At 37.9% G+C, this 22,911-nt stretch overlaps 4 protein-coding genes across 5 annotated transcripts; 2 read left to right on the top strand and 2 right to left on the bottom strand.

Moving 5' to 3' along the window:
* The first annotated feature begins 1,749 nt into the window (after positions 1 to 1,749).
* LOC109194106 (endonuclease MutS2) lies at positions 1,750 to 9,329 on the top strand. 2 transcript variants are annotated; one of them, XM_019344995.1, is made up of 20 exons: positions 1,750 to 2,072; positions 2,171 to 2,296; positions 2,486 to 2,653; positions 2,746 to 2,829; positions 2,986 to 3,036; positions 3,910 to 3,966; positions 4,166 to 4,248; positions 4,573 to 4,696; positions 4,818 to 4,877; positions 5,132 to 5,365; positions 5,924 to 6,001; positions 6,091 to 6,238; positions 7,036 to 7,163; positions 7,270 to 7,317; positions 7,435 to 7,565; positions 7,655 to 7,737; positions 8,053 to 8,156; positions 8,459 to 8,529; positions 8,616 to 8,923; positions 9,003 to 9,329. In XM_019344995.1, the coding sequence occupies exons 1-20, from the start codon at positions 1,800 to 1,802 to the stop codon at positions 9,158 to 9,160; spliced, it is 2,517 nt and encodes an 838-aa protein (XP_019200540.1). In that variant the 5' UTR covers positions 1,750 to 1,799; the 3' UTR covers positions 9,161 to 9,329. The 2 variants fall into 2 exon arrangements, with proteins under 2 accessions (XP_019200540.1, XP_019200541.1); XM_019344996.1 differs by having other exon boundaries at positions 8,989 to 9,064.
* A 703-nt stretch (positions 9,330 to 10,032) lies between these two features.
* LOC109194109 lies at positions 10,033 to 11,519 on the bottom strand. The gene is made up of 2 exons (XM_019344998.1): positions 11,229 to 11,519; positions 10,033 to 11,143 (listed from the first exon to the last, which is right to left on the bottom strand). The coding sequence occupies exons 1-2, from the start codon at positions 11,388 to 11,390 to the stop codon at positions 10,577 to 10,579; spliced, it is 729 nt and encodes a 242-aa protein (XP_019200543.1). The 5' UTR covers positions 11,391 to 11,519; the 3' UTR covers positions 10,033 to 10,576.
* A 3,061-nt stretch (positions 11,520 to 14,580) lies between these two features.
* Positions 14,581 to 18,809, bottom strand: LOC109194107 (protein KRI1 homolog). The gene is made up of 3 exons (XM_019344997.1): positions 18,628 to 18,809; positions 15,356 to 17,362; positions 14,581 to 14,980 (listed from the first exon to the last, which is right to left on the bottom strand). Exon 2 carries the CDS (start codon positions 17,302 to 17,304, stop codon positions 15,385 to 15,387), a length of 1,920 nt encoding a protein of 639 aa, XP_019200542.1. The 5' UTR covers positions 17,305 to 17,362; positions 18,628 to 18,809; the 3' UTR covers positions 14,581 to 14,980; positions 15,356 to 15,384.
* Positions 18,810 to 21,536: 2,727 nt separating this feature from the next.
* LOC109146570 (thaumatin-like protein 1b) lies at positions 21,537 to 22,911 on the top strand. The gene is made up of 2 exons (XM_019294242.1): positions 21,537 to 22,163; positions 22,424 to 22,911. Exons 1-2 carry the CDS (start codon positions 21,668 to 21,670, stop codon positions 22,849 to 22,851), a joined length of 924 nt encoding a protein of 307 aa, XP_019149787.1. The 5' UTR covers positions 21,537 to 21,667; the 3' UTR covers positions 22,852 to 22,911.

Genomic DNA, 22,911 nt, shown 5'->3' with positions numbered 1-22,911 from the left:
AGGCTTTGAGACAACGACATGTACTAAAGTTGGGTTCTTGTTCAAGTCAACATTGCTTATGTCGTTATGTCGGGTCTCGCTCTCTCTCTGTCTCCCGCAAGTTGCTTCATGCGTGATGCACTATCCAAACAATCCAGCCGGCTGTCCCGCCACGAGCACTAAATCTTCCGGAATGAACCATATTTTTTGTATGCATTAGGAGTCTTTTATTGTCTCATCCAATGTCTTTTATGATAAGGCCTAGGGAAATAGTAGTTGGAGGTATCATAACAGCAAGCTAATTTGTTAGGTTTATTTGTGAGTTTCAAGTATGATTAGGAAAGAGAAAATGAGATTGAGTGGAAAAATAAAAGAATAAAAATAATTTTTGAAAATAATTTTTTTTTAAAGTACAAGTGAACACGCCTAGATGGACTATACGCGCCTCGCTGGGCACGTGACGTGGGCCAAATGCGCAACTAGGCATTATTTGTTTTCTATTTCTCTCTCCTGCATGACACGCAACAAAATTTGGATCTTGCAAGAGAAAAAACATCACAAAAACCACTTTCTCTATTTGTGTACAAACCATTGTTGGTTTTTTTTGCCCGGCAAAAACCACTAATGTAGTTGCTTTAAGGGGTGTTCAAGGCAGATGGATTTGGCAATTTCACTATGGTGTGAAGGCTAACAACTGAGCTTTGGGTAATTTATAATGATCTATTTTTGTGTTGAAATAATCGATTTAGATCTGTTGGGCGGAGTCTGGTATAGGCAGTGTTGCAAAAATTGCGCCTAGGCGCTAGGCGGTCGGCCTCCTAGGCGCTTTAGGCGCCCACCTAGGTGTTCTAGGCGCCCGCCTAGGCGCTCTAGGCGGTCCCCAGGCGCCTAGTGATTTTTTCAACATTGGGTATAGGCCAATACTAGCACCAGGTGGCTAAGTGATTGTTGGGTAGAGGTCTGCAAAGGGCTTAGGGCGAGCCAAGTCCAGTACCCAATGTCTCGAACAATGTGATGGTGATCTATTAATAAGGAAATAAAGTTGCTCATTTGTTACTAGTTATAACTTTTGACATAAGTGGTAAGCACTTGATCATAACAAGTGGTATCAGAGTTGTTCTAGCTTTTGGTGTAACTGGTAAGTGTTTGTTCCTAACAAGATCAATGAAGTTTAAAATGAATTATTTTATTGGAAATCAAAAGTATGGGATAGAAAGGGTGTCCATGCTTCATTCTCCCTCCTAAGTAGTTATTTATGATGTGACGTATATATTGAGATTGTCTTGTTAAACACATTTATAAAGAAGCAAATAGATGTGCATACAGAATAAGTTTGACTCTTTTCAACTTAGGTAAGTGATACTATAAAATTGTTTGACCTAAATTTATGTAACTTTTTTAAAAAGATTCTGTCTCGTATGTCAATTTTTTTTAAAATATATTAATTGAAAAATAGCTTAACTTTTCAAATTAAGCTTGCTTTCCATTTCTTACTACCTCACATTATTTTATGTTTATATTAAAATCATTACTTACTATTAGCCATATCCTGAAACTTCAAGGGACAAAATTGTAAATAAATTCACACAATATTGGATCTGAATATGGATCTTGCTGGATACCAACCGAACCGGACCCGTTTACAGCATATCTGCTAAAATTGGGCTTCAATTTCAGCCCAATAAGGCCCGTTAGAAAGCCCACCATGGAGAAATTGACGTGGAACGACCACTTTTAACCACTGGATACGGAGATAAAGATATTATCATTTCTCCCGCGTTTCTGCAATTCCCTGCGCTGGTGATGCGGTTAAATGCAGAATGCTAATCTCACTCTCTGTGCTCGGCAGCTGCTCCGCCGCCGTCACCGCCTCAACTTTCTCCGTATCAGCCAGCAAGGGTGTTTTTCACTGCAGGAGTACTCATCGGAAGTCGCTCCGGTTCGAGGTTCGAGCCTTCCTCCAGAAATCCCCGTCTTCACTCTCCGATCAACCGTCCGTGGTTCTCGACAGTCTCCGAATCCTCGAGTGGGACAAGGTCTGCGATGCCGTCGCCTCCTTCGCCGGCACTTCACTTGGCAAGGAAGCCACCAAGGTCGGATATATAAATACTTATGCACAGATGTTTACGCTTGTATATATGAATATATGATTAGCAATTTCGTGAAAGTAATTGTTGATTGTTCTCTCTAGGAACAATTGTGGAATTTGAGTCGAACATACGAAGACAGTCTTACACTGTTACAGGAAACCAGTGCTGCTTTGGAAATGCATAAATACGGTGCAATGATGGAGTTTACTGGACTTGATATCGAGCTGGTAGCTTCAGTTTCTTATACACTATGTCTTATCATCGTGGTTTCTTTGAAGTAATGTATATTCGATTGATTATAAATCACAAAAGAGCAGTTGGAAATGTACAGTTTCTAATGCTGTAAGCCTGTAATGAAATTTTGTTAAGTGTGCACAATGTATGCTAAATTATTGTGCGGCTTATTGTTGCTGAAGGTGAAACTTGCTATACAATGTGCACGTAGGGATTCTCCTGTCAGTGGGAGTGAGGCCATTGCTCTTGCAGCTCTGTTACAGTTTGCTGAAGATTTACAGTCAAATGTTAAATCTGCAATTAAACAAGATGCAGATTGGTATCAGCGCTTCATGCCTCTTACTGAAGTGGTAGTGTACAGTTCATTTACAGTGACATTTTACTTGGACATTGACCACTTATGTGTTTATGGATATCCAGTCATCTTATATTGTGCTTGCAGATTGTAGAACTTGAGATAAGCCGATCATTAGTGAGCTTCATACAACAATTGGTTGATGAAGATGGCTCTGTTAAGGATTCTGCGGTGTGTTCTCTTCATAGCATTAAACTTTTTTTTTGCCTTGTCTTTTGGACACTAGACTGTCTCAATGCTCTTCAGCTTGCATCAACTAATATCCTAGTACTTTCTAAGTAGCTACCATACATCTTGTTTTATTCACATTAACACTTCCTGTTTTAGAGCTCTACTTTGAGACAATCCCGTGATCAAGTTCGTTTTCTTGAAAGAAAGGTACACTTTCATGTTCCTCTCCCTTCAATACTAGAATTGTGCTCTTGAATAGTTGATATCATTAGATTTATGTAACTATTCAATCTCTTTGCTTCAATTTCAATGCATGGTTTTAGTTGATTCATGGATTACCAGAGATTATAATATCTCTTAGCTATGGACATATAGGGTGCGTTAGTAAATTGGAGAAATGATCCATTTATCTGGAGAAATAGATAATAATAATACATTATACTTTGGAAGTTGGAGAAATTTCCATTTTTCTACATTTTGGATGACCCATTTCATAAGTTCTCCAATTTAAAGAAATGGAAATCAGCTTGACGTGTCTACAGTAGGTCTCTCCATTGATCCTTGGCAACAGCATTCAGCTTCCTTTTCCTTTTTTTTTTTGGTTTTTTTTTTGGAACAATTTCAACACCATTTCATTTTTGCATTTTCTAACTTTTTTTTTCTTCTGTGTTTTCAACCTTTATTTTTATAGTTTTCAGGCTTTCAACTTTCTTCTTCTTCTTCTTCTTTTTTCCCCTCATTTTCAACTTTCTTTTTTCCCCTTTTGTTTTTTGTTTTGTTTTTTTTTTGTTTTGTTTTTTTGTTTTTTTTTTTTTTTGCGGTTTTAGCTTCTTTTTTAAAAATTGATTTTGGAAAATTGGAGAAATAAGAAACTAGAGAAATGATGTAAATGGGCCCATAATATTTCTCATGAGTTGGATGATATTTTTTATGTAATGATTATTCATTGCTGGATTTAATTTTTATGTGCTCCCAGTAGCGATGTTGTAATCAAAATTGACTTTTATTTTGGAGGCCTGTTCCACATTTCCTATGTTTACTATACTATCTAATATCTGTTTAATCCTCTTCTCCATTCAGTTGTACCAGTTGATGGAGGCCTTGATTAGGAATGAAACAAGGGAAACATCCTCTTTGGTAATATGTTGTTTTTTTCATGATGTGCTAACTCTGTATTTCCCACACTAAACCACTTCAAAATTTCAATGATTACTATGAAAATTTGGGCTCCTGGATGATAAATGAAAAAGAATCCTCAAAGTTGACAGTTTGGCACTTGCAATCAGATGTATCTTCTTTCAAATTCTTATAGCCTCTTCTACAAATATTGGCTCAGGAAGTGAGCACAGTTGATGGCAGATGGTGCATAAGATCAGGATCTGCTCAGCGAATGGGCTTTGAGGGGCTTCTGTTGTCAAGGTATTTGAACTATTTCAGTTATCTTTTTTTTTTGCCCATGTAAATAATTCTTTACTCATGTACCTTTCTTACCTTTTATTCCTGCATTTGAAGCTTGAAACAATTCAGAGCAATAGTATGTGATTTCAAGATCAAGTAACATAATACTAGCATAGTATGTTTCCAATAAAATGCATTTAATATGAATGGGATATTTAGTTTCAAATGCAACGATAAGAAGGAATACACTATTTTCTTATGTGGTTTGTGAGACAATTGTGCCTCTTTTAGTTTACAATGACGTAATTATTTATGCATAATGTTGAGACTGGTAGTTTATTGTAGCGGTTCAGGTATGGGAAGTATTATCGAACCTCTCCCAGCTGTTGCATTAAATGATGAGTTGCAACAAGCAAGGGCATCTGTGGCTAAGGCTGAGGCTGATGTTCTCTTTAAGATAACAAAGAAGGTTCCCCCTATCTTGCAGTGTCATTTGTTTCTCTCTTTTTTTTTTTATTTTTATTTTTATAAATATTTTGTAATGGGTTTCTGACCAAGTCTCTTTCTATTTATTTTCTTGTGGACTGTAGATGCAAGAAGATCTTCATGACATCGAAAATGTTTTCAGTATCATAGTTGGAATAGATGCTGTAGGTATCCCATATAAAAGCACCAAACTTTTGCATGCAATTAGTTGTTTCCTCCATGTTTCCCCACTAACATATTGATCTGTACTAAAATTGTATGACCTAATTGACCTTGAAGCTTGATTGTTTTTGGGCTTCTGGTATGTCTCTGCCTTTCCAGTTTCCATGCAGCACATTTTGTTAATTTAGTTTTATATTATTCCATTGATTAGTTAAGGATACCACTAACATTCATTTTGACTAATATATATATATAGATTAATGCTCGAGCACAGTATAGCCTGTCACTTGGAGGTGCATATCCTGATTTATTTTTGCCACAAGACAAGGGCACCTCTGTTGCTGCTGATGCAATGCTGGAGGATGGAACTTCCATTACATCTCAGGGAAAATGGACTTTGTATCTACCAAAAGCCTATCATCCCTTACTCCTTCAAAAGCATCGGCAGAACCTTCAAAAGGCAATGAAAGATGTCCGAAATGCCACTGCTGTAAGCCTTTCCTTCCATCTGTTTTCACTCTCAGGTGCATTTGATAGAAAGGAAAGCACTTCATTAGTTTGAATGTGGAATATTTTCACTAAGCTGTTTATTTTATATCCTTTGGAACAATTTCAACATTATCTGGTGCACAAGTTGTTGGGTAATCACTTCGAGAATATCTGCAGATTTTAATGGCTCTTAGTTTCAAAACATGCCAACTGCTAATGCTCACAAATGATGCTAACACTGTATCTACATGGATTCTTTTCAATTGTGTGGATCATCTTTTATGTTCATTGATTGAATCACTGGGCAGGTTGGAAGAATAACTAGGACTATTGGGAATGTTTCTTTTGTAACTTTGGGTCATTGTAATTTTCAATTATTCTATTTTTAATAATACTTATAGCAATTTGAATTGTCTAGGCAGGTTAAGCTTGCCAACCAAGCACAATATATATGTACGTCGACACAGTTTTGATTGTGTATATCTGAGAACTGCTATGGTTCAACTGTTTTTTCTTTTAAGAAAATCTCCCAATAATCAATTGATCTTTCTATGCCTAGGAAATCAGGAGGAGGAAACAGCAAGGGCGAGTTACTCGTGAAGAATCAAATTTGGACATATCATCCTTGGAGATGGAGGTGGCTGTTTAGCATTAAGAATTGATTCTATTTTGCATGTATAAGTTCCTTAGAAATATAAATGGTGCAGGTTATTCCTGTTTATGCAGGTTGCTAAAGTTAAACAAGCTCCCCCGGTTCCTGTTGACATATTTATAGCCCAAAATACTAAAGTTCTGGTCATTACTGGCCCCAATACTGGAGGAAAAACCATTTGCTTGAAGACTCTTGGGTTGGCTGCTGTGATGGCAAAGTCGGGTGAGGAGAACTTTTGTATTCTTTTGCTTTATTTACTAAGTAAACAAGGGAAATTCAAGACAGTTTCTTTGAGATCTTGACATGGTTGTTGGATGAAATACATTACAATATGCTATTAAGTGTTGAAACCTTGTCATAGATACAAGTTAGAATTAAAGGACCTATAATTTTGGTCATTCTGTTGTTTGCTTTGGATGAAGAATTTTTGGAGGAGAATAATGTTTTAAAAACACATGAAGTACTTTTGCTTTGGCTATTATCTCTCTTTTATTATTGGTCATGGTAGAATTTTTCTATAGCAAATGAAAAATACAAATCATTAGCAGTACAATTTTTTAAAATTTTGTATTTTAATAATTTTATACTGTATACCTTCTTGATAAAACATATCAAACTACACAATCAAAATGATGTGAATTTTTTCTTGACAGATATAAGGTAACAGAATTGTGTTCTAATTCATCATATAGGATTCTGATCCAGGAAAATACCAAAGTGTTTCAAAGGTGGGGTTATCTTGATGTATGCTTGCATGTACCTATGTGTCTCCAAGTTAAATGACTCTGTTTGAAGTTGCATGTTTCATACAAGAGAAGCATATGCATGAATAGTGATTAGTTTTAGTTCCCCATCTAGCTTTTCAGAGTTAGGGGTTAAGTCCTTACAGATTAGCTGATTCTTTTATTGAGGAATAGTATAAACAGGCAGAGTACACACGAAAACTATAAATGCTAGATGTTTCTCTGTTTTGTTTCAGCAGAAACCTTTAGATATTTGACCTTACTGTTATGCTGCAGGCCTTTATGTGCTATCTTCTGAACCAGTGAAGATCCCTTGGTTTGACTATGTGTTGGCTGATATTGGTGATGAACAATCCTTATCTCAGTCTTTGTCTACTTTTTCTGGCCATCTAAAACAAATTAGTGTAGGTTTTCATATATTTTCTTCAATTACAATTATCAGTTTTACTGCATACAGCTTGCCTTTCTCTAATATATACACATCTATTTTTTTTTTTCTATATCTTGCAGAAAATCCAGTCTTGTTCAACAAATATGTCCCTTGTGCTATTAGATGAAGTATGTGCTGGCAGTTCATTTACATTCTCTAGATTATTTTTTTGTCAGTAATTTTGTAGAAAAGCATTGAGCTGTTAATTGTGATAAAGATCATAATGCTATTTTTATGTGTTCTAGGTTGGTGCAGGGACAAATCCTTTGGAGGGAGCAGCGTTGGGGATGTCATTGCTAGAATCTTTTGCAGAAGCTGGTACTTTGCTGACAATAGCTACAACACATCATGGAGAACTCAAGACCCTTAAATACAGGTATTAGATTTTTCAGAAGAAATATTCGTATGTATAAAAGATTTCCTTTCTAATGGTGTATGTCCATGTGCTGTTGACATTATTGGCAGTAATAAGGCCTTTGAAAATGCATGTATGGAATTTGATGAAGTGAAACTGAAGCCAACTTATAAGATTCTTTGGGGAGTTCCAGGTTATTTTTGTAATGATAGTTTCTTTCACACCCTGAATTCTTCTGTTCAATTATTCATATCCCCTCTGTTTTATAGAGTCAGTGGGTCTTGTATATTATCTCTTTCAATGTCTCACTTATTGACCTTCTAAGGTAGTTCTCTTTTTAGCTTGTTGCTTCCGCTAATATGCCACTGGACCTTTCGTAGTTGTCCCGCCTTTGGCTGAAGCATTCTTTTGTACTCCATAACTAGTAATTTACCCATGTGATGCACGGAAGTTATGCCATCTAAATACTGTCATGTAGCAAAAACTAATGAAGCATATCTGACTGCAGGACGTTCAAATGCAATCAATATTGCTGAAAGGCTTGGAATTCCAAAGGTGATTCTGGATAATGCTCGTGAACTTTATGGAGTAGCAAATGCAGAAATTAATGAGGTAATTGCATACAATAACATATATTTGTGTACTTGGGACTAGTGACAAGTGGAAGAGAGTATATATCCAGATTGCCTTTTTAGTTATGGAGATGAATATTTGTACACAATTAGTTGCCAGATTGTGCATAGGTTGTTTTAATTTATCATGTGTTGCTTGGGTCAATTAGTTTGTATTGTGAGTTTCTTGATCAATTGCCCAGTTTTTAGGATAAAGAGACTACACTCTACTAGTTCATATGTGTGCATTTTACACTTGTTTGTCTATTATTTTATATATATATTTCTGAAATGTGGATGCAGGTTATACTTGATATGGAGAGATTTAAGCAGAAATTTCATGAGCAAATTCACGAGGCTCAACATTACTTGAAGTAAGTTGCTACTGATACTTAGACTTGGACATATCATAAACTAACTGAGTTATTAGAGTATTAATTAATTTGTTGATTTGGTTCAGGGTCTCAAGAGAACTTCATCAGAAGTTACTTGTCACCAGAAAGAGAATCACTGAGCATGGCATTGAACAAAGATACAGGAAGATAGAAGAAATGTCTCGGGTAGCAGCAGCAGCGCGCTCTGCACTTCACAGGAGAGCACGACAATTTCGTGCATCTCCTAGGCAACCTTCTGAAACAAATTCAAACAACGGACAGTACACTTCAGCATTGGAAAGTGACAATACTAACAAGACATTGGAAATCGAAACATGTGAAGCTACCACCATGGCTGAGAGCGCAGTCAACAACTTAAAGCCACGTGTTTCAGGTAATGTCTTCATCAAATTCAAATGAATGGTATTCTTTCGCCTTTGGCTAAGTGGCAATTGCTTGCTTGATGTGTACAGCGCAAAAGAGGGCTGGACTTCCCAACGTGGGTGATGCAGTGCATATTGTTTCCCTAGGCAGGAAAGCTCTTGTCCTAAAAGTGGATTCTTCTCGAGATGAAGTCGTAGTTCAAGCCGGTAACCTGAAGCTTAAATTGAAAGCATCAGATGTAACTTAACAGCTAGGTGTTCATCATCCCTTGAGCTCAGATGTATTTCGTGGCTTGCCAATAGCTATTAATACTAGTGCAGTGCATGACTTTCTGCCTCGGCATAAAGTACCTTCCTCAATTGTATTTCCCACGTATATATTTGATGCGATATATATATCGTATATGTCTATATTTATTTGGCATGCTCGCTGAACTTTATACCTAGCTGGCTTAAAGTACTTTTGCTTCATGTGGTAGGAGGAAAACAAAGTCGAATAAAACTGTCTAATGTTAAATAATGTAGAGACAGATGAAGGCAGGTAAGTTCCGAAGTGACGGCGTAAAGGCATCTCGAATAAATAATGCTGTCATTACTCGGAATACAATGTCATGATGCTACTTCAATCAAGGCATCCTCAATAGTTGAGAATTTTTCCTCATTTTTTGTGGGATCTAACATTCACCTAACTATTCATTATCTCACTCAATTACAAAAAAAAAAAAAAAAAAATTCTCATTAATTTTAAATTTTTTCACAATTTTTTGTGGACACACCATACCATTTTATCTCCAAACTTAATTAAAATAATCATACGTACTCCAAACTTAATTAAAATAAACATACTACGTATGAACCCCAATTGGTAGGTCCACAATCTGTCATTTTATCTCCACTTTCTGACAAAATCTTTGTTTCTTGCATGAGAAAGGAACTTCAAAATCAGAAAATCTGCCATTTCCATTTGTCAAAAATTGAGCAGCCAAACTTTACTATTTCAAAAGTTAGGTATGAACCCCTTATTGGGGTTGCTTTAAGGATTGATGAAGGGGAGGAATCACTTTCCTTCTTATATACCATTGAGCTGTTGTACGTAATTTCGTATTCCTTTTTTTTTTTCTTTCTATTTTTCATATGACAGAGTATCGACTTCCTCGCCGATGGATGAGCAACCACCGCAAACAGGTAAGTGGAGCCTGATACGTTCATAAGTATTTAAAGCTTCCGATCAACTTCATTAATTGCAGTTTCAATACGCAAATTTTTATAGATTCCGATGAACTGCATTAAATGCAGTATCAATTTCTTGTCTGATATGTAATATATTCTCACCGCCATTGTACGTAATAACAGTATAATACATAAATTACCGAAAAGAAATTAGAAATTTAGAAATAGTAAACAACTATGGGGAATCCGAAAGAAACCTGTCTTATGATAACATAGATTAATTAAATAATAAGACTGGATTCAACTAAGATTGAATCCCACGGCGTTTTTCATAAAATCCTACAGCCACCGGTAGACTTAAAAAGTGAGTTACAGTAGTATGTTAAATTGAAGCATGTGCTCCATTTCAATTAAAAGCTTAAGTTGATAGTTGGATTGCGTTTATATATTTTATGCTCAACAGGCCATTTAGCATTACACCAATGAATCTATAGTTACAACTTGTTCTCCACATCCTCGTCATTTGTTGTAGAAGGCACGAACCGAAACTCCACCGTAACGTCCAGAAAGTAAAGCATGAAGACCAGGACGATGCAACATAAGAACATAGGAATAGGTCCAAAGATCCACAAAAAGAGGGGAAAAGAAAAGTAAAATGCCCTGAGCCCCAGAGACCAAAAATAGCTCCCTCTATTCACGGTCCTCCCTACGTACTCCGACGTCACCACACACCGGTACTGGTTAGCCGGAGCTTCCCATCCCTCCATTATTTTCCGGTAAGGAACGTTAACCAGGATGCTGGCGTGACTGTAGTACCTTATTGACTGAACGTTGAACAGAAACGCCACCAGGAAACAAACCAGTATCGAGAAGAACTTTATGCATGCGCTTAGACTGCTGTTGTCGCCGAACACAAACGTCATGGAGCGGTCGTTGTTAAAGCCCGTCATCAAGACGGCGATGAGGGAGCTCAGCATTATCGCCGTCGACGCTAAAAGCGTCGACGCCATTATATTGTTTCTGAAAGTCTGAACTGCTAGAACCCCATTCTTCGACACATCCTATATATATATATATATATATAGAGGATCAAATATAATGAAAGAAACTCTAATGAATGGTAATAAGGAGAAGAAAGGGGCAAACCTCCATCATTGCGCGGACCCAGAAACGGCGGTTGATTGCATTGACGCCGATGACAGTGCGGTTGGGGTTATTCCTAATCTGCCACAGAAGCCATAGGTGATAAGACACCATAACTAAAAGCCCCGACGGGACTAACACGTAATCAAGAACCCGTTTTTCCATACTCCCTTTTCTTCTTACACAAACACACAAGAAAAAGAAATTAAATGCTATACGGAAGATCAGATCAGATGGAAATTTCCAGGAGATGATATGATACTATGATAGCGGTGTAAACAAAAGAGTCCGATAGTTACACGGGTCTGCGTGATACTACTGTGGTTGTTAAATAGATAATAAATGGCAGCCTTAAATGAATTCCGCATTTCCACAACTTGTTTATGCTGAAATCTTAAAATAAGGAGTTTGCTTTAATGCTTTATACTGATTCATAGTAATACGCTATAAATTGTATCCATTTCTAATTTTTCTTTTCAAAATTATTGATCTAATTTTATATAGAATATTATATTTTCAAAAGTTAATTAAAATTAGAATCATAATTAAATGGAATAATAAAGTTAAGTTTTACTTTATCTAAATTCATGTGCTACTGTAGACCAATTGTAGTGAATTGCTGAGTAGAAGTCATGGATCCCATTACCTTTGTTGGGTGGGTGGTAAGTTGGCCGCTGGCAACAAGTTCAATGCTTTTTTTTTTCCAAGTGTATCCAAGGTTTTCACAGTCGGACATAGTGACTAATTCCGCTGCTGAGAATTGTAGGCAGGCTTGTAGCTTTTAGATGGGACAGCTAGCCCCTTTATTAGAAAAACTGTAAGCACCGTTATTAGGTAAGACGGCTAATCTAGAAATTTAAAATTGCTCTATACCTAAAGACAATAATTGAATCTTTGAGCATTTAATTAAGGATGGATGAATCATTGCCACTCAATCACACCCAGACTAGAACAAGTTCAATGTTGAAACAAACACACCATTTCTACATGTTTATTATTTAAAGATGGAATACTTTTTTCTTCTTACTTTAGTTAATATTTTATTAAGGAGCAAAGAGTAATTTTAATACTCCAATCCGTATTGATATTTTTATTTAGACTTATTGGTGAAAAAAGGTTTGGTATTAAATAACATTTCACTAACACTTTTTATATTGTTTAATATAAAAATGAAATGAAATTGCAAACCATTTGAACCAATTCTCATAGCCCTCATAGTCGTTTATTCAATTCTGAGCCCATATACTCTTATCTTTGAGTGTTTGGGTGCCTGTTTTCTGTATCTACGGTCATATAATAAGCATAAGTTTGCTTATCGGTCAGCTCCGTGCATTTTCTTGAGCTATCCCTCTTCGTTTCGTGGTTACTGGTGCATAGACTTCGATACAGGTAAATTGTTTATATGCCATCGTGTTTGTTTTGATGAGGGTGTTTTTCCCTTTGCCAGGCGGCCAGGCCTTCTCATTTGCAGGTTGCTTCTTCTGACAGTGTTGTTCCTTGGGGTGTTAGCCGGTTGGTGCCTGGGTCGTCTGATGCGCCGATGATGCCTCCTTTGTTGCCTTTGCCTCCTTTGCCGTCTCTAGGTGGTGGTTCTTCGGGTTCGTCTGTGCCGGTTGTCGCCCCTAGACGCGGGCGTCGCAAGGCGGGTCCGTCGCCGCCTCGGTCTCATCCGATGTTACTTCAACATATGGAACATAATTCGCCGCTCCAGGCCCTGTTGGTGGGTGATCCTTCGTGTTATTCTCATGCCGTTTTGCATCCTGAGTGGCGGACCGCAATGGACGAGGAATTTAATGCGCTACTTCACAATCAAATTTGGCAGCTTGTCCTGGCCAAGTCCGGTATGAATGTAGTTGGCTGCAAGTGGGTCTTCCGGACCAAGCGCAAGGCGGATGGGTCCATTGAAAGGTATAAGGCCTGACTAGTTGCTAAAGGCTTTAATCAGATAGCAGGGGAGGATTTCTTCGACACCTTCAGCCCGGTGGTCAAGCCCACCACGGTTCGCCTATTGCTCTTTGGCGTTGTCTCGTGGATGGTTTCTTTGGAAGCTAGATGCTCACAACGCTTTCTTAAATGGGCATTTGGCTGAGCTGGTTTACCTGAAGCAGCCACCTGGCTATGTTGACCCGAGTTACCCAGATCACGTTTGTTTGTTGTAGCGATCTTTTTATGGTTTGAAGCAGGCTCTGCGGGCTTGGTTCAAGCGCTTACATGATTTTCTTCTCTTTGTGGGGTTCAAGGCCTCTAAGACTGATGTATCGTTATTTTATTATTTTGTTGCAGGGCACAAGTGTTTTTGCTTGTCTATGTTGACGATATTCTGCTCATGGGCAGTGATTCAGCTCTATTGTTTGATTTGTTGAAGCGTCTTGCAACAACCTTCAAGATTCGAGATCTCGGGACATCGAGTTTCTTTCTCGGAATTGAGACGGTTCCGCTAGATGGGGGCTTTATTCTTTCTCAACACAGGTACATGGCGGATATTCTTAAGCGGGCTGGTATGGAGGATTGTAAGCCTCTTGTTACGCCTGTTTCGGCGGCCCTTTTCTGGTGAGTCTTCTGATGATCCGTTTGACAATCCTACTCAATATAGGCGTTTGGCGGGTGCCCTCCAGTATTTGACTGTTACGCGCCCCGACTTGTCTTATGCCTTTAACTGCCTTTATCAGTACATGCACTCTCCCTCTGTGGCGCACCCGCACTGGGTGCTTCTTAAAATGGTTTTGCAGTATGTTAAAGGCACTACTTAGTTTGGGCTGCGTCTTTGAGCTTCACCGTTGATGTCGTTGCATGCTTATTCCGATTCGGACTGGGCTAGTGATTTGGTGGATCACAAGTCCACTTGTGGCTTTGCGGTCTATCTTGGTTGTAATCTGGTTTCGTGGGTCGCAAGCAACGCACAGTTGCTCGTTCGTCTACTAAGGCGAAATATAAAGGTCTGGCTAATGTTGCTGCTGAAGTTACTTGGGTTGTGTCCCTTCTGAATGAGATTGGCTTACCCTTGCCTGGTCCTCTGTCGCTGTGGTGTGATAAATTGGGTGCGACCTACCTCTGTGCCAACCCAATCTTTCATGCTAGCACGAAGCATGTTGAGGTCAATTATCATTTTGTTCGTGACAAGGTAGCCTCGGGTAATCTCCAGGTTCATTTTGTGTCTACACAAATCAGATTGTTGACACCTTCAGTAAACCGTTGTCTACTAAGCAGTATGAGTCGTGTGACAAGCTTAATGTTGTGTCTATACCACCTTAAGCTTGCTGGGGCGTAATAGGACTCCCGTAGTTCAGTATCACTAGGACTCTATCTGTCAGTTAGAACCTCTGTATTTGTATATACTTCTACGGCATTACTGTTATTGAATACAATCCATTCACTCATCCTCTTGATACAAGAATAGAACCAGACGTATAAAAGACAGAGGGTACAATAATGTTAAAAGGACACAAGAGAATAGAGCATTCTTTTAATGTTCTGAAGAGCCTGCTACAAAGTCTATCTACGACAACCATCCCAACAACAACAAAAAACCAACTATGAAAGGGCAAACAATCCCCACAATTCAGATATAGAAGCTACTCAAGAACAAAATTTTGCATCCCCAAGCAAATACTAACTTCAAGAGGACAAGTTGCTGTATGAAATTTGATATAGCATGAAGAAAATGGAAAATTTCAGTTGTGCTTCTGCAGAAATCACTTAGTAGTCTGCTCTGATTCTTGACAAGGAGCCAATTAGTTTGTAAAGTTGACCAAACCCTGCAGAATTTTGAGCGAAAAGATTAAGAAAACAAAACGATGTTTATTGTAAAGACTTTCCATTTAAATATGGAACAAAGATATAGGTCTTGTTTAGTAAAGAGCAACTTTAAGATTCACAAATACAGATAAAAATGGGTTAGATCAATGGCCAGCAAGATCATAGCTTTAAATCCTTTAATCATTTCCTTAGAGTTTAACATATTATTTTATTTTTTAGCACAAGAGAAGAGAGAGACACCAGTTCAATCTTCATTACCTAGTGAACAACCATCAAGGTTCAATTTATAGTAATGCAGATTTAAGTTTAAAGCCAGTAACAACATCTAAAGAGACTAAAGCAATGGACATTAACTTTTGAGAATAAGTGCTTACCTTCACAATGAATTAGTTTCGCCAAAATGCTACTTCTTCTTATTGAACCCAAATGCCAAAAGCCTCCGGTGAGATGGCTTAAGTTCAGCTAGACGCATCTTTCTCCTTTTTTTCCTTGATAGAGTGCTTGTATCGCCATTTGATCCCTCCAAATGTGGTTTCTCATTTTCCGTATAATTTGCCACTATTGTAGTTTCCTGATCTCTTGGCCTCTTTTTCTCATTCTTCCTGTTGTCTAGTGTCTTCCCCTGAATTAATTCTTTAATTTTCTGCTTTTGCTGGTGTCTCTTAGCTCGGGGCACCTTCCAATCCTTGTCTCGATATGCTGCCAACGTCTTTAGAGGTACATATTGATTCAACTCCTTGTCATCCAACATTAACATCTCCTCAGTACTCAAGCCGAATCTTTTAGCATTGACAGGTTTATACTTAAACCTAGTCTTTAAGTCACCTATCACATCCTCGTAATCTAACTTATAATATTCCTCCATTAATTGATCCTTAACTGCCTGCATGACAACACTAGTCTTCCTTCGCTTCTTTTTCCGCTTACCTTCTTTGGACACCCCATCTTCTTCATCTACTTGATCATCTACTGTTTCGTGCTCTTCGCCTGTATTTTCCTGGCTTTTCAAAATTCTTTCCCTAATTGATAAAAACCCATCACGTGGCTGATTCGTCTCATCCCATCCCTTTGGAAGCCCAAGTAACTCATCCTCCTTGTCAAAATCAGGCTTTTCAAGATCACCTTCATCTGCATCCTCATCACTATCACTCCCAAAGTCAGGGTTCACATCTTCTGCCTCATAGTAAGCCTCTCCAAATGCATTCTTCATCTTCTTATCATACTCCTCTGGATTGAATTCCTCTTCCAAATCATCCTCATCTAACAAGCAATCCCCATCCTCTCCAATCCCTGCAATCTCCTTAATCTTCTGAAGCTTCTCCCTCATCTCCTTCTTCTTCAAATTCTTCAGTCGCTTCAACTCCTCCTTCCTCTCCTCCTCTTCCCTTGCCATCCTCTCTTCCTTCCTCTCCCTCTGCAATTTCCTTGCATTGGTTTTCTTCCTTACCGAACCCTCTACTTTCCTTGCATGTCCCAATACCCTATCACCAGCATTCTCTTCAAACCTGAAATTGAAATCCCTCTCAAAATCCTCCTGCTTCTCAATCTCCTCCTCATCCTCTGATAATTTAAATCCCTCATGATCTTCCTTGCCACCCTTCTCATCACTATTCATCCACATTTTATTCCTGAAATAATCTTTCAGAAACCGGTCATTCTCATCTAACTTATCATCCTCCCCAAAATACTCATCCAACTTCTTGGAGAACTCCCCATCGTCGCCGTCGTCATCCTCAACATCCTGATCACCTCTCTCTTTTACCTTAAAGAAGTCCTCTCCATCCTGCTCATTATCCATCTCCATGTTCTCTACTGCATCCAGGAACTCCTTCCTCAGCTCCTCTTGCTCCTCTGAGTATGTCGTCACCTTCTTCTTATCCTTACCCTCTTCATCTTCATCTTCGAACTCCGGCCCCTCCTCTACCAAATGCTTAAACACTACATCTTTCAAATACATTGGCTTCTTCTTAGCCTTTTCTTTCTTCTTATCATCAGCCTCAGAATCAGGCTCGGACTCAGATTCAGACTCAAATAATTTAGCATCTTTGTTTTGCAAAATGGGGTCTTTGTTTCTGATCTTAATTAGAGCATTAAAGAACTCTGCGTCTTTTTCACTAATTGGCTTACCAAAGTCTTCCTCGTCATCATCATCTTCTGACTCGTCTGAGTCATCTTCATCGACAAGACCCTTCTTCTTCAATTCCTCGAATCTCTGCAGGTCCTCTCTCTTCTTGTTGTGCTCGAATCGGCGAGCAAACTCCTTGTTTATCTCGATTTTGTTCAGCTTCTCTACATCATCGTCGTCACCTTCAAATAACTTCATACCTGTATGGCTGTATCGTTTCGGTTTCAGGTCACTGGCAATGTCTGCAGCCACTACCCTAATTTCAAATTTCAGAAAAAGGTTAAGCATTTGAACTTTTTTGTGATAAAAGCATACGGTTTCTTCCTTACACCGAAAGCAGTTAATATTGCCTTAGTTAGGGGTGAGCACGGATTGAAAATTTTGACCATCATAACATACCAAAATTGACCCAAGTAAATGCTACAACTTGGTTACAGAAAAATTATACTAGTTAAACACTTAAACATACCATGATCAGTGGCGGACCCAGGATTTTTCTTCAGTGGGGGGCAAAGAAGCACAGGGAAAATAAATTCAAAAATGTTCAAATACAGATAAGATAGTTAAAATACAAAATATATTATAATGTAGATATCTTCGTCGCACAATATCTCTATTATTGATATGATACTCATAAATACTTTTCCTTTTAGCCGGATCAACTTCAAGTTCATCTATGTTAAATTCGATACGAGGCCTTGCACTTGACACTTCGGGACTACCCTGACTAGATGAATCCTCAAAAGTTGATTTTCTTTTTAAAAAAATTTTCATAACTGAACCAAATTTCCAACAAACGAATAACATATTAACATATAATTCATTATTCATGACAAATTGACAACCAACATAATTTGCAGAATTAAGAAATCACAGAATAATACAGTAGCAATATTTAGATTATGCCAATTATAATTGAGACATTCAGATTATACAGTAGCAATATTCAGATTGCTTCCTCATTCCTCATTTGAACAAATTAGGATTTGAACAACAGATTATGCCAATTACTCATTTTCAGATTATGCCTCATTTGAACAAATTAGGATTTCAAATTAAAGCAAATTTTTTTTAGCCCCAATTCCCCCAAAATTATTCAGATTATGCCAATTAGAAATTATCTAAAATTTCCTCATTCCTCACAGAATAATACAGACATACTGTTTACATATGACAAGAATCATCATGTATAATCAACCATTATATTCCCCTTCTGAAAACCAGGGAACATTTGTTGCTTCAGCAACTAAATGAATAACGAATCCTCCCTCTAATTCATCTTCCATTATCAAAAATTTCCTCATTCCTCATTCCTCATTTGAGAATAGCTAAATAAAAAATTATCAGATTATGCCTAAATTCAATCAAATTAGGATTTAGGGCAAACATAAATCAAATTAGGATTTAGGGCAAGAATTGAACATTTGAACATAAATTAAACCAGCAAATTAAAGCAAATTAAACAAACAAAGGGTGAGAACTGAGAAGGACGGAGAACGGAGACACGGAGTTGAACCTTACCTGGCGGCTGGCAGTTGCGACTTTGCGAGGCAACGGAGTGGTGGGCGGTGGCGCTGAAGAGGCTGAGGGCAGACGGCGACGGGAGGCAGAGAGCGACGAGAAGTCCGGCAGAGACGAGAGGTGAGTGGCTGAGAGAGACCGCAAACGGAAGAGAAGAGAAGAACGGTGGTGGACTGGTGGCGTCTCACGCAAGTCCACAGCAAGCAAATGAATTTAAAAAAAAAAAAATTATATATATATATATATATATATATATATATATATATATATATATATATATATATATATATATATATATATATATATATATATATATATATATATATATATATATATATATATATAACAGCCCCAAAAGGAAGTCGTTTTGGGCTGAATAATTTTGGGCTGGGGGCAGCTACCCCTGGCAGGTCCGCCTCTGACCATGATACACACCGTTTGAAAATTTACACACTTATACTCCAGAATCAATTTTCTCAAACAGAGTGATACAAACACAGTGTCTCCATTCGTTATTTCTTAAAAATTTACAAAAAAAAAAATAAATAAATAAAAAATATTAACGAACAATTAAAGAAAACTTAAAATTTTCAAACACAATAACGCACTGTCAAGGCTCCAGAATTAATTTTCAAACACTAAACAATAAGAGTCCCGTGAACAAGATACGATTTTGTATGAAATATGTAAAAAATTCAATGTATGAAATCTAGAGAGTCGCCATGAATGTATGAAATCCCTTTTAATTTTAATATTTAAAAATTAAAAATTTACTTTGTGACTCAGTGAACTGATATTTTGCTCACCCCTAGCCTTAATCGTAGTTCAAAATAAGGAGAAGCCTCTTACCTAGTTACCTCACGAGTCACCGGAAAAGTGGAAACTGCGAGATGTTGCCCGGCGTTAAGTGGTTGCTACGTCCGCTGTCCAGCGCTTCAGTGACGGAAAATCGAGAATTCAACCAAACAGATGTATGATTGATTGTGCGAGTGAAGGTGGGGGAGGCGCAGTCTGCCGAATCGTCGATAGCCGTAGCGCCGTTTAGGGTATCAATAAACTAATGCATGATAAATTTACGAGTGACGAAACTTAAAGCTGTGAAGGAGTTGTAGAAAGAATGTAGATATAATATTTGGGCCTTTATTTTATCCGGGTAGCCTGTAAAAGCCCATGTATACATTAGCTACACTTGGGCTGCCCAAATCATACAAACCCAAGGTTAAAGCCCAGAAGAATGTTAATACAATGTTAATTGGGCTTAAAAAACGTTAGTATTTACCTTGGACTGTTAGATAGTATGGTGTTTGGTAAATAGTTGTTAGCTAATAGCTGTTAGTGAGTTTAACTAGTTGATAAGATTAGCTGATCGTAAAAAGATATTTAGTAAATTATTTATTAATTAATAGTTAATTATATGTAAAATAATTTTTCCTCAAAAAACTAATTATTAAACAATTATTTAATCAAATTAAACAGTTAATAATAATCAAATAAGTAAGAATTGATTGATAAACTAACTATGTTATGAAATCAGCTAGTAACTTTTGTCTCTCCCACAGCAAACTTTTCTTTATTGGGTTAATCATTGATTTTTTATCGATATTTAAAAAAATTGAAATAACTCATTTTTTTTTAACTACCTAACCAATAAATGAATTTTTCTGACGATTTGACTATTAATCCACGAGTTTTCAATTGGTCTGGTTATTTTGCACACCAATAGAAGGGGATAGTTATACTGTGCATCCGTTGCACCATGCATGGTGCATACGGTGCACCATGTATGGTATATACGGATGCAAAAACGACATCGTTTTATAAAAAATGCACGTCTTTCCTTAAAAAAAAAATCAGGTTCGATTCCCAGTAACAACATTATGTTGTTCATTCATTATGGAATTTTAGTTCATTGATTCTGGAATTATAGTTCATCGATTCTGGAATTACAGTTTATCGATTCTGAAATTTTAGTTCATAGATTCTGGAATTTTTAGTTCATATATTAAATTCTGGAATTTTAGTTCATAGATTCTGGAATTATAGTTCATAGATTCTGGAATTTTAGTTCATATGTTGTTGCTGAGAATCGAACCTGATTTTTTTTTTAAGGGGAGACGCGCGTTTTTAATAAAACGACGTCGTTTTTGCATCCGTATGCACCATGCATGGTGCATACGGATGCACAACATAATTTGCCAATAGAAGGGGCTTATTGATTTTTTTTACTTGAACAAATCAGTTATAGCCAATTATTATATCATGGATAAAAATGGTATGTTTACACTTGACAACCTAAAATTAATAGATTAAATTGAATTAACTACCGATACATAATATAATAATTATAAATGCATAAAATATTAACTGCAAACACATAATATTTTAACAATAAATTATTTATCTGTAGTTAACATATTATGTTAACCATAAATACATGATGTGAAAGCTATTTTAGACCTACAATGCAAGATAGAATCTGGTTCATTCTATAATTTCATTAATTTGTCAAATATAATACTCGGTAACTTTGACTAATTTATCTCATTCCAATTTTTTTTTCTAATTAAATTCATGAAGAAAATAACTAACAGTTGAAGTTAACTATAAATGGTGAATACAAATTGTTAAAACAGTGGAAGTAGTAGAGGCTTCTTAAACTGTATAGTGTTGCAGGTTAGGTACTAGAATTTGGTAGGGAATCTTAGGATAACCTTTAGCTTTTCAACATGGTCACCTTTTTGCATTATGGTGACCATTGATTCACTTCCAAGCTAAGATATATAATTCGCAGATCCAAGAGGCAATCTGATGATTCTCTGTATCGGACTGTGCATCAATATCAGTTCTTATCTTAATTGCTTTCAATCAAAGATCATCCCAAGAAAGGAATTGCTTCTCCAAATTCTAAACCCATCCCATACGTGTTATCTTGCGGCAGATAGATGAGATGAATTTCTCTGGAATCTTTCCCGGTACAAATACGCCTCCGGGATTCATATTCTGCCACTGCGCCGCCGTGTAAACAAGAAACCATAATACTATGCTGGTCGTCGTCTTTGCGTCTCGGAACCCATTATTTCTCATCATCATCTCTGCGGCATTGTTCTCTTGCGGTTTCGCGGCCTCTACTTTTACCGTTACCAATAACTGCCCGTTTACGATATGGCCGGCGACGCTGTCCGGCTCCGGGGCGCCTCCGCTTCCGACGACGGGGTTTCAATTGGACTCCGGCGAGAGCGTCAAGATCCCGAGCGCGGCGGGGTGGTCCGGCCGCATTTGGGCTAGGACTGGGTGTAGCTTTGACGCCACCGGCGTTGGTTCTTGTCAGACCGGGGATTGTCAAGGGAAGCTGGAATGCGGCGGCATGGGCGCCACCCCGCCCGCCTCCCTCTTCGAGATAACGCTCGGCCAAGGGGACGTTAAAGACTTCTACGATGTTAGCATCGTCGACGGTTACAACCTCCCCATGGTCGCCGCCCCGCAGGGAGTGCTCGGAGGATGCAATGCCACCGGCTGCCTTTCCAATCTCAACATGGGTATAGTATAGTATATATATATATATATAACACTACTAGAAATTGTGGAATTTCCGATCAGATCTTAAATCATGTCGAAGACCCTGTTTCGATCACTTTTGGCATCTGAAAAAAATATTTATTACTATTTTTGACTATCTTTTACTTTCCATTTGTTTTAAGATCACTTTCAAGTGATTGAAAATTCCATAATTTCCAGTAGTGTATATATATATGTTCTTAAATTAAATGAGGTTATATATGAACGGTACTGTTTGCAGGTTGTCCGAAAGAGCTTCAAGTGTACGGCGGCGGCGGCGACGGCGAAGTAGTTGGGTGCAAGAGCGCTTGCGAAGCATTCGGGCTAGCGCAATACTGCTGCAGCGGCGAGTTTGCGAATCCGACGACCTGCAAGCCGTCGTTCTATTCAGCCATCTTCAAGCGGGCTTGTCCCAGAGCTTACAGCTACGCCTTTGACGACGGCACCAGCACCTTCACCTGCAAAGCTTCGGAATACGCCATCGTCTTCTGCCCCACCGGCGCAATACGCTCGCCGCCGGGCGCAGAAACCGCCGACCAGAAGTATGTAATGACGACGGATTATTCGCAGGTTTCGTCGTCCTCGACAACCACGGCCATTCACCCCTTCCTGACATTGGTTCTCATCATCTTTATCACCTTATATTCTGCTAACAACATCGCATGCTAGTTTGAAATGAAAGAATCATATATTATTATGTACTCGTATAGTCGTATGTATATATCAGTA

Source organism: Ipomoea nil, unplaced genomic scaffold, assembly GCF_001879475.1.
Source record: "Ipomoea nil cultivar Tokyo-kokei standard unplaced genomic scaffold, Asagao_1.1 scaffold1932, whole genome shotgun sequence".
Taxonomy (NCBI): domain Eukaryota; kingdom Viridiplantae; phylum Streptophyta; class Magnoliopsida; order Solanales; family Convolvulaceae; genus Ipomoea; species Ipomoea nil.
Note: the sequence above shows the minus strand (reverse complement) of the source record. Positions and strands in the feature narration are given on the sequence as shown.

Excerpts from the sequence above, each read along its gene's own strand:
- LOC109194106 (XM_019344995.1), top strand. The coding sequence starts at position 1,800 with ATGCTAATCTCACTCTCTGTGCTCGGCAGCTGCTCCGCCGCCGTCACC. Across the intron at positions 2,073-2,170 it reads TTGGCAAGGAAGCCACCAAG|GAACAATTGTGGAATTTGAG; the intron begins GTCGGATATATA and ends TGTTCTCTCTAG. Across the intron at positions 2,654-2,745 it reads TCATGCCTCTTACTGAAGTG|ATTGTAGAACTTGAGATAAG; the intron begins GTAGTGTACAGT and ends TTGTGCTTGCAG.
- LOC109194109 (XM_019344998.1), bottom strand. The coding sequence starts at position 11,390 with ATGGAAAAACGGGTTCTTGATTACGTGTTAGTCCCGTCGGGGCTTTTA. Across the intron at positions 11,144-11,228 it reads GGGTCCGCGCAATGATGGAG|GATGTGTCGAAGAATGGGGT; the intron begins GTTTGCCCCTTT and ends ATATATATATAG.
- LOC109146570 (XM_019294242.1), top strand. The coding sequence starts at position 21,668 with ATGCTGGTCGTCGTCTTTGCGTCTCGGAACCCATTATTTCTCATCATC. Across the intron at positions 22,164-22,423 it reads CCTTTCCAATCTCAACATGG|GTTGTCCGAAAGAGCTTCAA; the intron begins GTATAGTATAGT and ends TACTGTTTGCAG.
- LOC109194107 (XM_019344997.1), bottom strand. The coding sequence starts at position 17,304 with ATGAAGTTATTTGAAGGTGACGACGATGATGTAGAGAAGCTGAACAAA.